The 16,892-nt window shown below is 36.3% G+C and overlaps 2 protein-coding genes across 4 annotated transcripts in view; one reads left to right on the forward strand and one right to left on the reverse strand.

Annotated features, from left to right (window-relative positions):
* Positions 1-16,892, reverse strand: part of LOC120627670 (pancreatic lipase-related protein 2) — a 68,841-nt gene that overhangs the window by 20,428 nt on the left and 31,521 nt on the right. The window lies entirely within an intron of this gene.
* Positions 1,720-12,840, forward strand: LOC120627666 (aldehyde dehydrogenase X, mitochondrial-like). The gene is made up of 11 exons (XM_039895687.1): positions 1,720-1,887; positions 3,029-3,133; positions 4,212-4,479; positions 5,095-5,211; positions 6,451-6,638; positions 7,308-7,410; positions 8,509-8,690; positions 9,392-9,556; positions 10,686-10,843; positions 11,699-11,773; positions 12,679-12,840. Exons 1-11 carry the CDS (start codon positions 1,858-1,860, stop codon positions 12,752-12,754), a joined length of 1,467 nt encoding a protein of 488 aa, XP_039751621.1. The 5' UTR covers positions 1,720-1,857; the 3' UTR covers positions 12,755-12,840.

Consider the following 16,892-nt stretch of genomic DNA (forward strand, 5'->3'; position numbering starts at 1 on the left):
TACGCTAGATTTCATCAATATCGACTTAGCTTTTATGCCGTACTTAGGTAACATTTTTTTTTATTGAAGTGAAAACTTCTTTAGCGGCGTTGAGCACTTTTTCTGTAATGGGTATAAAATCTTAAACTCGCGTCAGGACACGTGACCTGATCGAAAAAGCGTAAGACGGATTTGTCAAAACTACTATTGATGCGGTCTTTATTAGACATTTAAATAGGTTCGAATCAAAACTGTTCGTTTCTTACTTCAGCTACCATAAACCTATCGTATCAGTTTTAGAGATTGGCGATGATAGTTCTGGTAATGATGATGGTGAAAAAGTCGTTGAAATTATGGATGAAAGTTGATTTTTCGGAGAGATAAACTTTTTAATGTAAAATAATTGTAATAGTTTTAAAGTGTTAAATTTTGAATGTAATATAAATTGTCATGTTTGTGTACGATAGCGCAATAAATGAATATTGTATTCTACCACATAAATGATAGTACTTTTATACTGATAAAGCAATTGGTGCAAAATTATTCCCTAACCATTCCAAAATATCAAACATGCTCAACGTTAATTAATAATCAAGTTTTCACTTCTGCCGGCACTCCCGGAGTGCAACCCGTCTTTTTTTTATCATGGTGAAACTGCGCTGAATAGCTTGTTAAATTTATAGCAATACCCTTGGTTGTAATCACAAATCCTAAGTATTCATTACATGACGTGTTTGTTACCGTGCAATATGGTGCAATATGCATATCATACCCGTAGACCCGAAATCGTTAAAACAACAGGAAGATTATTGTATAGCAGAAAATACGAGTACTAAACAAACACTATTGAGTACGTAGATACAACATATTTATCAAACGTGTATGAGGTTCTATTTATGCAAAATTAGACCTTAAGTTAGTGGTATAGAACACCAAATTGACGCACAGTTTCGTTCATTTATCTGCAATTACTATAATAGGTTTGTTTTTACATAAAATAGCCAACAGGAAAAGTTAGGAAGGTCGCGTACTGCTTTCTGAGTCCAAGGCCGTGTGTTCGATTCCCACTACTGTAAAATGTTTGTGTTATGAACATGAATGTTTTTCAGTGACTGGATGTTTATCTGTATTTTATAATTATTTTTGAATATTATTCTTAAAATTCTATCTTCTAAATATTCTATCTGTGAAAACTTGTAATTGGTTTTATGGCTATACTTGATTACTTTACTTTTTTTTTTTCTGTTATTAGCTGTAAGTTTACCTGTACAATAAAATAAAATAAAAATTATTCATCAGTCTTCTTAGTACCCATAACACAAGCTACGCTTACTTTGGGGCTATATGACGATGTGTGTATTGTCGTAGTATATTTATATGAACTTAACATAACTTCGCAGGGCATGTAAGGAGCACCTTCTAAGAAGTGCCGCCCTGTGTTCATCAACCTGAGGTGTTAAGATCCTTGTGCCTATAATTACCGCGGCAACACAGCAATGCTACTTTGCGAAGTAAGCGGGGCGGTAATATTCCCTGACGAGCTCTACCATTTAACTCTACTACTACTAAAATGCAGTTTAGGAACGCTAAACGGCCCACTGCGCGAATCGGCCGTCATATTAAGGTGCTTCTATTCGATAAATACCTAATACGAGTAGATAGCAAAATGTGATCATATATAGACTTCACAGTCGCACTTAACACTGAGAAGTAGGTATACAAGTATAAGTAAGTTAACTAACACACTTCTAGGACTAACTAAAGTGTTTGGTCTGCTTCCACCGTAAGTCGTGTGTTATCAAGTATTTCAGCGCTGTTTAGATTTTATAACACACTGAGCCAGACCACGTAACCCAACACTCGTGCTAAACATTAACAATGGGGAAAGTTGATATCAAATATACTAAGGTAAGGTAATCATTAAAATTTTACACGACTTTTATCGTTCATCAAAATTCATTTTGCACTTTTAACAGCTTTAAGTTTAGGATACAAAGATTTAAAAATAAAGTGTAAGTAGGTATCTCAGATACACCTTAGTTTGTTTCACGAACGTTTGTCGAAAGAATTGTTTCATAAACATATTTTGACGATGGTGTAGGCAAAAAAGGGGCGGTTTGGACAAGTTAATATACAGTATTACTCATAATTAATCTGTTATAAAAATAATGATAATTTATAGTAGGTATACACATTTCCGTTTTCATAAATAAAATTAAAACGAAAATATGTTCAACCTTACTCATTGTATTGGAATTGTTTGAGAATTGGAACATACATCAATACTGTCTTTTGATGCGGACTTCTCGTAATTCCGATAAATTGCACAAACGATCCTTTGTCACCAGAATACAATACCAAAAAAGTGTTTGCTAACCACTTACTGGATGCCAGTATACCGCAACATCTATTATGTCATTACCAATAGTCAGTAGGTACATATTCATATACTAATTTACATAAAATTAGACCACCATTTTTCTTTCATAACTACCTACGTAATTGGCATAAAAAGGGAAAAAATCCCCCATGTGCTTCAGAGAAGAAAATGTTGCACTATAATTCACTACGCCATAATGGTTTCAGTTATATTATTTGAATCCAAGGCCGTGGGTTCGATTCCCACAACTGGAAAATGTTTGTGTGATGAACATTAATGTTTTTCAGTGTCTGGGTGTGTTTATCTGTACATTATAAGTATTTATGTATATTATTCATAAAAGTATTCATCAGCTATCTTAGTACCCATAATGCAATATACGTATGTGTATTGTCGTAGTATATTTATTTATTTACTACCAAGTGTTTAAATAATATATCGAAGCATTGATAGAATAAGGACTTGACTCCTCCATCTTCAAAGATAAAACGGACGCTGTACATGGTGGTGTTGAAGTCGAAATTTGTAACGAAGAACGTTAAATGATATGGTTTTTTGTAACAACTCGAAAAACAGCCAAACTTGAGGGAAAGGCGTGAAAAGTTCTTAACATCATAAAACATCAAATATATGCAGACGGCGATTCATTTTTTTGCAAAATCTTTGTAGTTGTTCATCAACAACGAGTGGGTGGACGCAGTCAGCAAGAAGACATTTCCAACTATAAACCCCCAAGATGAAACAGTCATAGCCAAAGTTGCTGAAGGTGACAAGGTATGTTCGGCCATTTTGAATCCCCGCCTAACTTTTCGAAATTATGTGCGATTTTAATTTAAGCCATCAATATCACCTTCATCAACGGTGAAAGAAAACATCGTGTGGAAACCTACATGCCTGTGAGTTCTCAAGGGCCTCTAAAGTCTACCACTCCGCACTTGGCCAACGTGGTGGAATACAGCCTATATTCATGCTATATACAGACTAAGGTGGATTGCGCTTGCATTGGATAGGGCTTATAATCCTTTAATATTCACTCTTATTAAAGGATTATAGATGGTTGGGAGATTTAAGTCCAGTTCCTTTTATTTTGTCCCCAAGCATTGGCATGCATGTTTTATAAATTGCAAGCATTGGTACTATCTATTGGCTTTACGATAATCTAATATAATGTTACCTCTACTCAAAATAGATTATTACTTGTTTTACATAGTTCTTGGGTTTTTGGGGTATTTCTTTCCAAGATACGGAATCCTTATTGTACGAGTCCCCACACTTTTTCGGGTGGCGCAACAAATGCTCTTTACCAGAATAATAACGCTCAAATGCTGAAATGCGAATGAAAATTGTCTTAAAATTCCATTCCAAAAAATAACTTAGGCGTTGGATAATTAGCCTAATTAAGAGAAAAACATTAATCTTAATCTTTTATCGCACTGACAGACTGACGGTTAACGTAATGTCTGCCGGTTGACCATAAGTTTTCCTTGCATAAAACCTGTTAGATTAAGAAAGCTAAATATTAAGATTTTGTATAATCTATTCCTAACAGAAACGTCAAGGCAGGTAATAGCATGATTCAAAACAATTAAGATTTTTGTCTGCGTTCGGCAAGGCTAGTTACCACCAGCGGTTTACCGTTCCGGTACCATGTCGAGTAGAAAACGATTAGAGGTATGGGTTTAATATAACTGCCATACACCCTAACAGGTTAACCCGCTACTATCTTAGACTGCTTTATCAATTACCACCATGTGAGATTGCAGTCAAGGGCTTACTTGTAGTGAAATAAAAAAAAGAAGTAAAATATTTTATTCAAATATTTGTGTCTAATTCAAATATTTTTTTTATCCAGGCGGACATCAACAAAGCTGTCGAAGCCGCAGTAAAAGCCTTCCACCGTTATTCAGACTGGCGATCACTAGATGCCTCCCAGAGAGGCAGGCTTCTCCTCAAATTGGCAGACCTCATGGAAAGGGATGCCAAATATCTTGGTGAACTAGAGACCTTGGACAACGGCAAACCAGTCGCCCAGGCGACAGGTGAAGCAACGTGGTCTGCTCAAATTATCAGATATTACGCCGGAAAAGCTGACAAAATCCTGGGAAACACTATTCCAGCTGGTACGTATTGGTATTTAGATTCCGTTATTGGATAACATAATGAATCGAATGATTTATAATATTCACCAGCAAACGTATGGGAATGTGAGAGACTCATATCCTGTTTGGAATAACTTTGAAAAACATTTATTTTATACCTTCTGAGGCATGGTCAGGTGTTACTTCCTTTTTAAGTATTAGTATCGTAATCTTAGGTTAATGATGAAATAAATATTCACAAAGACACACAGTGCATCGCTTAAAATCTTTCAGTCCGTTCGGTTTTACTGTACAGTGGACCATTTATATTAATCACAAAAGAATGACGGTATTTGGCCCTTAGTTTTAATCATCTTACTACAAGGGTCTCCAAATGAGAAGGGTTATTTTTTATTAACGTCTTATAACGTTGTGTATCGTTATAGTTCGCCACCCCGGCAAAGTGCGGATTGGTGGTTGGTTTTTCGGTCCCCCAAAAGTCTGTCCGAAGTCGTAACCACTAGACTATCACCGCATATTATTTTATACGTAAGTTGAAGGTTTATAAGATTTGGATACCAAAATAGTCGCATAATTTTTCACTAGACACTATCTATGATAACGGTGGTTTGCTAGCAATATTTCAAATGGTTTCAGACGGTGAGGTGCTTACAATGACGCTGAAGGAGCCAGTAGGCGTCTGTGGACAGATTTTACCTTGGAACTATCCAATCCCTATGTTCGTGTGGAAGATAGCTCCTGCTCTTGCAGCTGGTATGTATATTTTTAATGGATAGAATTCCTCTTAACTTAAATCACACCATGTTAAGTATAAATGATAGAAAATACTGTTCTAGAACACGCCTGTTTTATTTGAATGTACACACTATAGATGTTAGAACAAATTAAAGGACGTTTCTATTGAGAGTTCCTATTGGGCGAAAATCCCTATCCTATCCTATGCTACCCTACTAATATTATAAATGTCAATGTAAGTTTTTAACCGATCCTCATGAAACTTTGTACACATATTCTTGGAAGTGTTAGAAGTAATATAGGATATTTTTTATCCCAACATTAAGCTCGGTTCCTTTGGGAGAGGGGATGAAAGTGTTTGACGATTTCACACCATAACTCCGACAAATTATAACAGATTTAAATAATTATTTTTGTACTATAGAGGTTATAATATGTATTTAATTTTGCCCAAACTTTGTGTAGATCTGATGAATGTGGTTGGAGATAGAGGAGCAGAACTCCTCATCGGACATCAGCAAACCCCTCATTTAAGGCTTAGCGATACTGAATAGTCGCGGGCAACAGCTAGTATATTATATATAAGTAAATACAGTGGCACAGATTATTACGTTAACATCGCAGTTCAATGTTATAAAGACGTGAAAGGATCTAGTAGTTCCCGACCACACTCTCAGATTAATATATTGTAGAATACCGTTAGATAAATTACCTTGCTATGATACTCCAAATTTTTAAGTTTTATATTATCAAAATAAATATAAAGTTTGTTTGTTGGTTTTTCCTGACTTCACGTCCTAACGTAGCAAACAATCGACTTGATTGTCTAATAAAATGTTTATTTTTGGAGATTGGGTAATTAAATGGTGATTTAAATGATTTAACAGGGTAATGCAGTAAGTGGATGTATGTGGATGTATGTGCGTACGGGTTGTATGAGTGTGTGCATGAGTGTATGTGTGTGTGTGGATGGGTGTGTGTGTGAACGTATGTGCGTGCGTGTGGGTGTTGCGTGCGTAAACGTGAGGCAAAGAATGTGTATGTGTGTGTGGGTAGTGCATGGATATATGAAGTACAAGGTACATGTGAGATAATGACTATCATTTTTTTATGGATAGGATTAGATGGAGAGTAACATAAGCTATTTATTCGAGAAAAACAAACGGTACCGCCGGAATTTGTAAAAAAAACAATTAATGCGGGCAACACCTACTAAATATAAAAGACTACTCTTTAAGATAAAAATTATATCACCAGGTTGCACATTGGTCATCAAGCCCGCGGAACAAACTCCGCTAACGGCTCTCGCAATGGCAGCTTTGATAAAGGAGGCAGGTTTTCCAGCTGGCGTTGTCAACGTAGTACCTGGTTATGGACCAACAGCCGGTGCCGCACTCACAAGTCACCCAAAAGTTGACAAAATTGCCTTCACTGGATCAACTGAGGTAGCTTCCCTTATGTAACTACTACGTATTCTGGTGCAGAGGAATTTTATTCAATTTTTAGAACATACAACTCTTCCTACACTTATATAAATATACTAGCGGACCCCAGCGCCATCTGTCGGGGTGTTTTATTAATCTAAACCATCCAGGGTACCACCGAAACGCATAGCGAAAAATTCATTCAAATCGGTCCAGCCGTTTAGGAGGAGTTCAATGACATACACACGCACACAAGAAATATATATGTAAAGATATATATATTTATATACATACTCCCCTTTTTTATTATTCTTGCCTAGCAGAAATCGCTATTAAACAAGTAGGTCGCCTTTTGTATTCTACTTCTTTCTTCTTGTCTTTGTATATTCATGATGTGGCGTACAAAAAACAGTAATAGGTAATCATATCATCTAATCTTATCAACCCATTACCGGCCAACTAAAGGGCACGGGTCTCCTCCTACAATGAGAAGGGGTTAATGTCGTAGTCCATCAGGCTGGCCCAGTGCAGATTGGTGGACTCCACGCCCCTTTGAAAACATTATGGAAAACACTTAGGTTTGCAGGTTTTCTTCCGATGTTTCCTTCGCGTTAAAGCAAGTGATATTTTAATAGCTTAAATATAAAATTTAAAGCGCCTATCAAAAGGATAATTTGCTTTTCTTATCAGGTTGGGCGCATCATCATGAAAGGCGCTTCGGATGTAAATCTTAAACGTGTTACTCTTGAGCTTGGCGGCAAGAGTCCATTAGTCGTTTTCAATGATGCTGACGGTACGTTAAACTTACATATTATTACTCATCATTGTGCGTTAAATAAATATCTCATTTACAGTCGTTTTACGTATCGTTTCAATTTATTTGTTTGTTTGAGTTACTTTTTTTAATCTACCATTTAATTAACTTCTTCTTACGGATTTGACTTGATATGATGTAGAATATAAATTAAATATACGTCATCATATCAACCCAATACCAGTGCACTACATGGCACGGGTCTCCTTCCACAATGAGAAGGGTTAGGTCCGTAGTCCACCATGCTGGCCCAATGCGAATTGGTCGCCTTTGAAAACATTAAGGAGATCTCCCAATCATGCAGATTTCCTCACGATGTTTTCCGTCACCGTTGAAGGAAGTTATATTTTAATTTCTTAGAAAACACATAACTTAGAGGTGCGTGCTGGAATTCAAACTCGACTCCCTGCAAGAGAAGCTAAGTCGTGGCCACTATGATATCACTTTTTTTTATTCAATATACATACGAATCGATATTTGAAAACTGATCAACCTTCAGTAGTACTTAACTAAATCAAAATAATATATATCAAAATTTCATTGATTAGACACACCGACATTACCGGTAGAAATAAATGGCAAAATCGTGGGGAGGAAATCTATCACACAACATAGAAAAATATTTAAAATTAGAAATTAAGCTTACATATAAATTTTATAGAAATAAGATTATAAAGTTATATAAGAAATATAGGCTTTTTTTTTCTTTTCTTTTGTATTAGTTGATGAAAACGCCCATATCAACTAATACAAGTTCAAATTCAAAATTTCTTTATTCATGCAGGCAGTGGCGGGAATCGATGGTATGCACGGGGTATGCAGACGATTTGAAATGATCAAAATATCCAGTACGAGTTATAAAAAACTTTAGGATAGGCATTGTAAGTGACATAAAAAGCCTACCCTTCAGTTTTTATCTCTTACTGGAGATTTTCTACATTTTATATCATCTGCATACCCTGTGCATACCCTCTGTGCCACTGCAAGTAGGCCTTATGAAGCGTTCATACATATATGTGTACTTAATTGTAAGGGGATGGTGAAGAAGATAACTAATAAAAAAAAATGGTTTTGCAGTTGAGCAAGCGGCTGATATCGCTCACCGTGCTTGCTTTGCCAATGCCGGTCAGTGCTGTGCTGCTGGCACTAGGACATTCGTTCAGTCCGGCATCTACGACAGATTCGTTGCAAAGGCTGCTGAAATTGCTAAGAAGCGGACTGTCGGCAATCCGTGGGAAAATGTACAACAAGGACCACAGGTGCTAAAAAATATTTGATCTAATATCTAATATCTTTATTTTTTACCTATATATTAACATTTCCATTAAGTCTTAAGGATATTTGGAAACATAAAAGGTTTATTTCTCTTTAAACTACTTTAGGTATTATCGTTACCATGGGCTTAATGCAAGAATATGTACCTTCTCTGCGAATTAGTCTTATGACAGTTTTCACTAACGGTGGACAAGACAATGCGTAAATAAGTAACGCCTAATCAAAGTAGATACCTAGGCATACGTTTACTTTCACCAATTGATTTTCACTAGACAACTCATACGACTATAACCTTAATTGTCTATGGTTCAACAAGGTTTGGTATTTTGGGTTTGTATTATAATATTTTTCACTTATCGGATGGATTTAAGGTTATTAAAAAGAATCGAATCCGCCGAGTCGGTTTTGTAACTTTAGGTGGCGTCTAACGTCGTTAGATATCACATGTGAGCTCGTGAACCGTTTTTCTAGGAATCACCTAAATCACTAAGTCTACGATTAAGGCTATTCCTATCCCTTGAGTACCTACATTGCAGAAGATATTAAGGTGTGGAGTATAAAGATTATAGAAATTCTCCTGCCTTTCGCACAGCATAACAAAATAAAGTTTAATGTTCTGTATTATAATGGAGTTCCACAAAGTAACGCCTGCTTCTGTCCAATATTGATATTTAATGTATTTTAGATCGATGCAGAGATGTTCAACAAGGTGATGGGCTACATCAACGCAGGGAAGAAGGAGGGTGCGAAATGTATCGCCGGAGGTGACCGACTGGGCACCAAAGGATTCTTCATCCAGCCAACGGTGTTCGCTGACGTCAAGGACAATATGAAAATTGCAAGAGAAGAAGTGAGTTTTTTTTTTTATTTATTAACAATTGACGGACCAACAAATGGCCAACCCACAGTGGCGTGCACTTCATAAATGCACAAAAGCACTGTCTTCCCTAAAGTTTATGTATAACTCGGATAGAAGGAGAATTTTTGCCCTTTTATGCAATTTTCCTGCTGTATGCATACCCTGGTAAGAAACAGATTGCACGCCAGTGCCCACCTGAAGGTTAGTTGAAACCCATAGCCTTTAAACAGAGCAATACTTCGTCAGGTACAGTGCAGTTATCAATCTAAGGCGTAGGTTCATGCCTCATGTACATTAGACCGCACCGGCAACCACGCCATTCAGACGGAAACACTTCAATTCTGTTTCCTTAATGCTGCTTTGCAGCAGCAGTAGGCACGGCGATAGTACATCCCCAGGCAAGCTCTGTCACCAAAAGTTCTACTACTACTGGAAAAGCTATGGTACCATATTTACCAAAAGTCTTAAAAAGCGAAGATTTTACCGTTCGCACATACGTAACATATAATATTCTTTGGATGTATTATGTGTAGGTACCTCACTTTTGGGCGCATCTAGCACGATCGATATGAAAATCCCTCAAGATACTTAATACTTAATCCAGCAATCGATGTCCGTTGATTTATTTGAACATCTATCGCAACCTTTAGCTTAAATGTTAGCAACACTTCCTATATTTTGGTCTTAGAATATATCGAGCCTTTGCTACAGAATTAGCATATCCAACAAATAAACAATTTTAGAAAAGAAGTAACAAATTTAGAATAGTATATTGTGCAACTAGTGCGACAAGTTGTCGATTGCCCACGAAAGCGAAGTTGAACGCACGAGAGAAGCGAGTGCGGTCACTCGCTTGAGTGATTCTTGTCGCACTCAAATTTAAATATGGGCAAACGGTTATTTTTCAACCGCAACAGCGACAAAATAGCATATAGACCGTCAAGATACTACTTTCCCCGCATGAGTGATACAAAATATTTTTATGTATATTTATATATACAAATATTACACACACGATTTTTTCCACACACGATTTTTTTTACAAATCGTCATACATGTAAAATAGCTTCTTTTTTATTTCTCGGTTACACTAATTCGGCCGTAAATTTTCCTTTTTTAGATCTTTGGACCAGTACAAAGTATCCTCAAATTCGAGACGTTCGATGAAGTGATTGACCGCGCCAATGACTCCAACTACGGGTTAGCTGCTGGCGTAATCACTAAGGATATCGCAACTGCTTTGGCTTTCATGAAACATATTCGTGCTGGTTCTGTCTGGTAATTAATATTTTATTCTCTACCATCATCAATAGCCTTTAAAATCCACTGCTGGACTAAAAGCCTCTCCAACGGGAGGTTTTGCAGTAATGACCACGCTGAGCAGACAGGTTCGTGATCGCAATAGATCATAGTAGTAGCTCAGAGAACGCTACTACCCGCTCTTTTTTATACCATAATATGTTTAAATATACTGTATACAATAATGCTATAAGCTCAAATAGGTAATAATAATCAGGGTTTCTAATAAGAGCATCTGATAATATTGAAAGTAACTTTTTTATCTCAATCAAATTATCATTGAAAAAATAAAAATATGTAACACTGATTTTTGAAACGGAACAAAACCTTTTTCTATATTTGCCCCTTATTCTCCTTAAAAAACTTTTGCCCAGTTCCTTAAGGAAGGCAGGAGGGCGAGTTGACGCAGTGGGTCAACGTGCACTGTGAAAGAGACTAGAAGAAAGCTCGTGCAAGAAATTTATCCGGAGTCATACACGGACAAAGCAGAGAGGGGCCCCTAGTATGCTATAAATATTACGTTGTTACACCAGGTTCATGTTAGACATCAAATATTGTTGACGACTGCCGTGGTTAGACGCCACCCTATGACGTAGTGCTAAGCGACTTAGCGTTCCGGTACGAAGTTGCATTGATGCGATCAGGGGAGAGTTTAATACAATTGCTATGATTTTAACAGATTAGTCCGTTACCATCTTGGACGGCATCATCACTTACCAGGTAAGGTAGCATCTCAGTCAAGAGCTAACTTGTAATGGAATTAAAAAAAAATAGAGATGCATGATGCATTGGAATTGCATATCTTGCTTCAAAGATAACATTTATAATTTACAGGGTAAACACTTACGAGATCGTAACACCGCAGACTCCATTTGGAGGATTCAGAGAATCAGGCATCGGCCGGGAAATGTAAGTATTCCTTTTAGGGTTTAGGAGAGTTTTTAGTCCAACTAGAAACAATTATAGTAGTTATTACCCGTCCATTTATTCATTCGTCTTGATTAAACCTGAAGAGCTGAAATTTACTTATTCTGTAATACGCACCTACCCTCATGTCAAAGGGAATCTGTGCTTACACCGATGGTCAAGCAATATGAAACAAAGCCTGATTTCACACATATTCCTGTAGGAGTAACATGCGCGCAACGGGGTAGCCAAATCTACCACTTTCTCGTCCTATATGTTATACGTTCTTCTATAGAGATAATAATCCGAGAAAATGGGTAAACAATTTTCTCGTGGCGCATATCTTAACCATACTGAAGTTACTACTTACACCGGAAGACCTTCTGAGATTTATTGAGCAAGCGATTATAGGTTTTAACAAAGATCATTTTAGGATTTAGTATCATGCTTCTATAAAAGGATTTCTAGACAAATATTTGCCCTACCAGTGCATAAGTTTAAACAATATGTTAAAAATATTTATTACATAAAGATTCGCATTGAGTAGTACAAACAATATATTATTATAATGACGACGTTGATTTGAAGATGGCTACGCTATCATCTCTCACAAGACAGAAGAATGAATGTTAAATAGTTGTAAATTGTTGATATTAGAAAAGAGCAACGGCTGAGTTTCTTGCCGGCTTCTTCTCAGTAGAGACAGCCTTTCAAACCAGAGGTAGAGTCACTAAAACAGACAGACTTTACGTTTAAAAATGCTCATAAAGCGTTAGAGTAGATTGTATCCAGATATATATGACATAAAATAAATGAACTTTACTCAGACGACATTATTTCTCCGTATATCAATGTATAGGAGCCCTATCTCTTTGGTATTAAATGATATGATTTTGTATAATTTTCAGGGGTGAAGATGGCATTCTACAGTATTTGGAGAATAAAACTGTTTCGTTGAGCCTGCCCAAGAAGCCACGGTTGTAAAGAATATAAAAAGAAAAAACCATTGTAATAAATTGCAACAAATGCATAGATTTTTAATGTGTTTATTGTATTGTTAAATATATATTAAAATAAAATTAATTTTCCTAATAAATAAATTCATTACTTTTACTTTTATTATTTGAATGAACCTTTTATTTACCAAGCAAAGCGAGGTGTTATTTTAAACTATTTATTAAGGCCCAAACAGTTTATTTTAATCTAAGAATTAAGACAAAGAAAATAGCATATAGACCAATCAAGTAGACGCTAATAAACTTAATCATAAGAATAACCAAAAAGTGACAGCAAATGTAATATTATGTTTGTATGAGGGCCAGTTTTCCTATTTAATAGACTTTTTTTTAAATCTTATAAGATATCTTTACACTTTTCAAGCTGTTTATAAAACTGTTTGATGATTTGAAAGTACGAATAAGATAACTGCTTTTTAATGGTACTGAAATATAATATTTTAAAATCAAATACTCTCTCATACTCATATTCGTTTACGTATTATGACGTGAAGGGTACCATGATCCTAAATGAAAAATTGGTTGTTCAAAAAACCATTCCAATGTGACAAAACATTAAATAACGTCAGTGTAACAAGAGGTATAAAACTTGTTTTACTGCGCTGTTGCATTACGGATGTAGGCCTATTGAATTACTAACATTCAGAATCCTCATTCAGCCATTATTGTTTGCAGTGTATTGTGTCCAAAAACAGTGAAAACGCCCACGCACTTCTTGCTTTACAACCGCGAAAAGTTGCCCGCTCAAAAACTTTTTCCCATTTTCCCATTTTATCGTGAACGTTTAGAACATTAGAGGTAAAATATTACTGTCAACTGCTAAACAGTATGAACCTACTAATCGTTTGTTCGAGAAATCATTCTAAAGTGAAGTCGCTTTTCATGCTTCATTTACGTGCACACGGTTTCTGTAGGTTCCTAATAGGAAGTAAAAGGAAGTTTGTGCCCAGAATATTGACAGGACATTGGTGATGGTGATGGTGATGACCTACCACCTATAGTTTGTTTTGTACAATAGCATGATATCTCAGGAACTACCAGCAATATTGGAAAAAAATGCATTATTATTAGACTATATTGGCTTTATAATAACATAATAAATAAATAAATAAAAAAATACTACGAAAATACACATATCGCCATCTAGCCCCAAAGTGAGCGTAGCTTGTGTTATTGGTACTAAGATAGCTGTTGAATATTTTTATGAATATTTTACACATAAATACTTATTATATATACAGATAACGCCCAGATACTGAAAAACAATCATGGACATCACTGTGGGAATCGAACCCACGGCCTTGGACTCAAAAAGGAGGGTCGCTGCCCATTGCACCAGCCGGCCGTCATGCCTAACACTTTATCGTTCCATATTATTTTAACGCATTACATGGCTACCAATGTAAATGAATCATAAAAGCATTTAATACTAGTCAGTCCACAAGTTTAATTTAGATTCGATAAACGAAAGAGGCTTGGGTTCTAAATTCAATATTGTAGTCATTTTTCTTATTGGTTACCGACGACAGTATTCTATTTTTTCATTAACATCTACTTTTGTTATCTGTGTCAGGTGCTAAGAACAACAAATAGATACACACTGTTCTTAGATCATATTTCAGTAATCAGAACAATGGGACATCCTGTGTGAAGTTACCACAACGCACTTCACACTTTATTTTCCTTCATCTTTGTTGTAAATATAAAAACATACCTGCTCACTAGGTGGCGCTTTTTTATTCATAGGTATAACTATTGCGATAACCAAAAGAGCTAAATCAAGTAGAGTTAAGAACAATATTTGACTTTTATGTACAAAGAATATTGTGTAAAATAAAACGTTAATTTCGTTCATTCGCTCGCGAACAATCCATTCCTATAAATAATTTTAATATACCGGATGTTTGGTGCATCGTGTGCCAAATCGAATCTGATGATTGGAGGGGTCTTTGGCTATCTCTTCAGCCCTCGTAAAAAAATCTTGCTCAAACGGTTTTTTTTATACTGATTTTAAATTGTTTTTTTAAAAATTGTAAAAATTCTACATTTAAATTTTAATAAAAAATAAAGTTGTTAAGTATTAATTAATTTTCTTTTTAATCTTTAATTTGTAACGTTTTACGCTTCTTTTGAAACTAGAATTACACGCCAGCAACATCTAGTTTTTGTTTTACAGCCCCGCAAAGTTTTTTTTACGTAAAAAAATAAGCTTGAACGTCAACTTTCGGTTTTAATAAAAAAAAAACTAAAAGTGATCATGTTCTTCCAATTTTTTTAAAACATCTCTGGACTGTCCCCTTTCTAATGGTGTGCAATATGCCATGAAAAGTAATTAGTAACATCACTAATTTTCAAATTTTCTAAACTTAGTCACAATTTTCTAATATTCAACAGATGAAAGAAAAACAAGTTTTTGCGTAAATAAAACTCACAAGCAGGTAAAATTTTTAAATTTCGTAGGTTTTACTTGAAATAAAAATAATACATTGCATTTGAAACATTTATTTCATAATTTTTACAAATTCTGCTCAAATTGTTCACCCCTGTTTCGAATGCAGGCCCGACATCTTTGACGTATTGTTACAGTTGTAGTCCGAAGCCGTATTTCGTTCTTAATTGTACCGAAGGCCGCTTCTATGCGTTGTATTAGTACCTCCCTCGTTGGGACTTCTGTGGCGTATACTAGCTCTTTGGCACGTCCCCAGACATAAAAATCTAACGGAGTTAAGTCTGGGGAACGTGGAGGCCATGCAATAGGCCCATCGCGCCCAATCCACGAATTGGGGAACACATTATCGAGGTATTCCCTCACAGTTAAACGCCAATGCGCGGGACAGCCGTCATTTTGAAATACTATGGGCACATCTTCATTAAACACGGGCACCTCGGCCAATAATTCCGGCAGATCATTTTGCAGGAACTCTAAATAATTATCGCCATTTAAGTTATCAGGCAGGTAGTGCGGTCCAATTACCTGATTCCCAATCACTCCTGCCCAAACGTTCACACTAAACCGTCTTTGAAAAGATTGCTGTCTTTTGGCATGTGGGTTTTGCCGTTTCGGTGCCCAATGGTGTAAATTGTGCAAGTTAAGAATCCCTTCTCTGGTAAATTTGGATTCGTCAGTCCACAGTATTCTTTTTAAAAAATCAGGATTATCCACATCTGTGTGTAACAAAAACCGACAAAAGTGCATTCGTCTGTCAAAGTCGCCACCCTCAAGACCTGCAACAACCAAAAATCTTTTTAATTCCCCTTGAGCAGTAATTAATTGCACTAGAAGATTATGGATACCTGCTAAACAAAGGCAACGTCAAACAAAGGTTTTAAATTACGTACCTTGAACCGGAGTCTCGTGGAATGGATATTTTTCGTTTTGTCGAAGGACTTTCCACACTTTCCATATTGAAATATCAAGTTGTGCCGCCACATATCTAATGCTTCTTGTGTCGTCTTCCTCAAAAAGTGCCAGTATTCTCTCGTCCACTTCAACATTATGTCGCACAACATGTCCCCTTGGTTCATGAAAATTGACACTCCCAGTCTCGCGTAAACGTCGGTATGTGTCTTGGAAGACTCTGCGGCCAGGTAATCGTCGACCAGGAAAGCGTTCCTGGTAAAGTCGTTGCGCTGCACGAGCGACACCACGGGCTGCACCATAAACCATTATGATGTCCGCATATTCCTCGTTAGAGTATGTCGTCATTGCAACAACAAAAAAGTCAACAAAGTTTAACAATAACACCAAAAGTAAATAAAACGTAACAAAAAACAACAAAACTTAACGAAAACTAAATAAAAGAATCGTGGAGTACAGTAAGCTAGCACACACGTTAGGCAGCAGAGGCAGTGATGTCTCGACTAAAAAATAAGATGGCCGCCGTGTCGACGCGACGCGGGGCCCGTTCGCGATTGGTTCAAACAGGTTTGCACTATGCAAGAAAGGAATAGAAGATAGATTTCGCTTCACTAGAGTGAAAAAACTATTTTTGCCTGTTTAAACGAACAACGGGCGTATAACTTTATGAAAGAGACAGAAAATGTCATCTGCCTTGTGAATTGTGAGTGTTATTTACGCAAACCCTTGTTTTTCTTTCACCTGTTGA

The sequence above is a fragment of the Pararge aegeria genome, chromosome 11, assembly GCF_905163445.1.
Source record: "Pararge aegeria chromosome 11, ilParAegt1.1, whole genome shotgun sequence".
Taxonomy (NCBI): Eukaryota; Metazoa; Arthropoda; class Insecta; order Lepidoptera; family Nymphalidae; genus Pararge; species Pararge aegeria.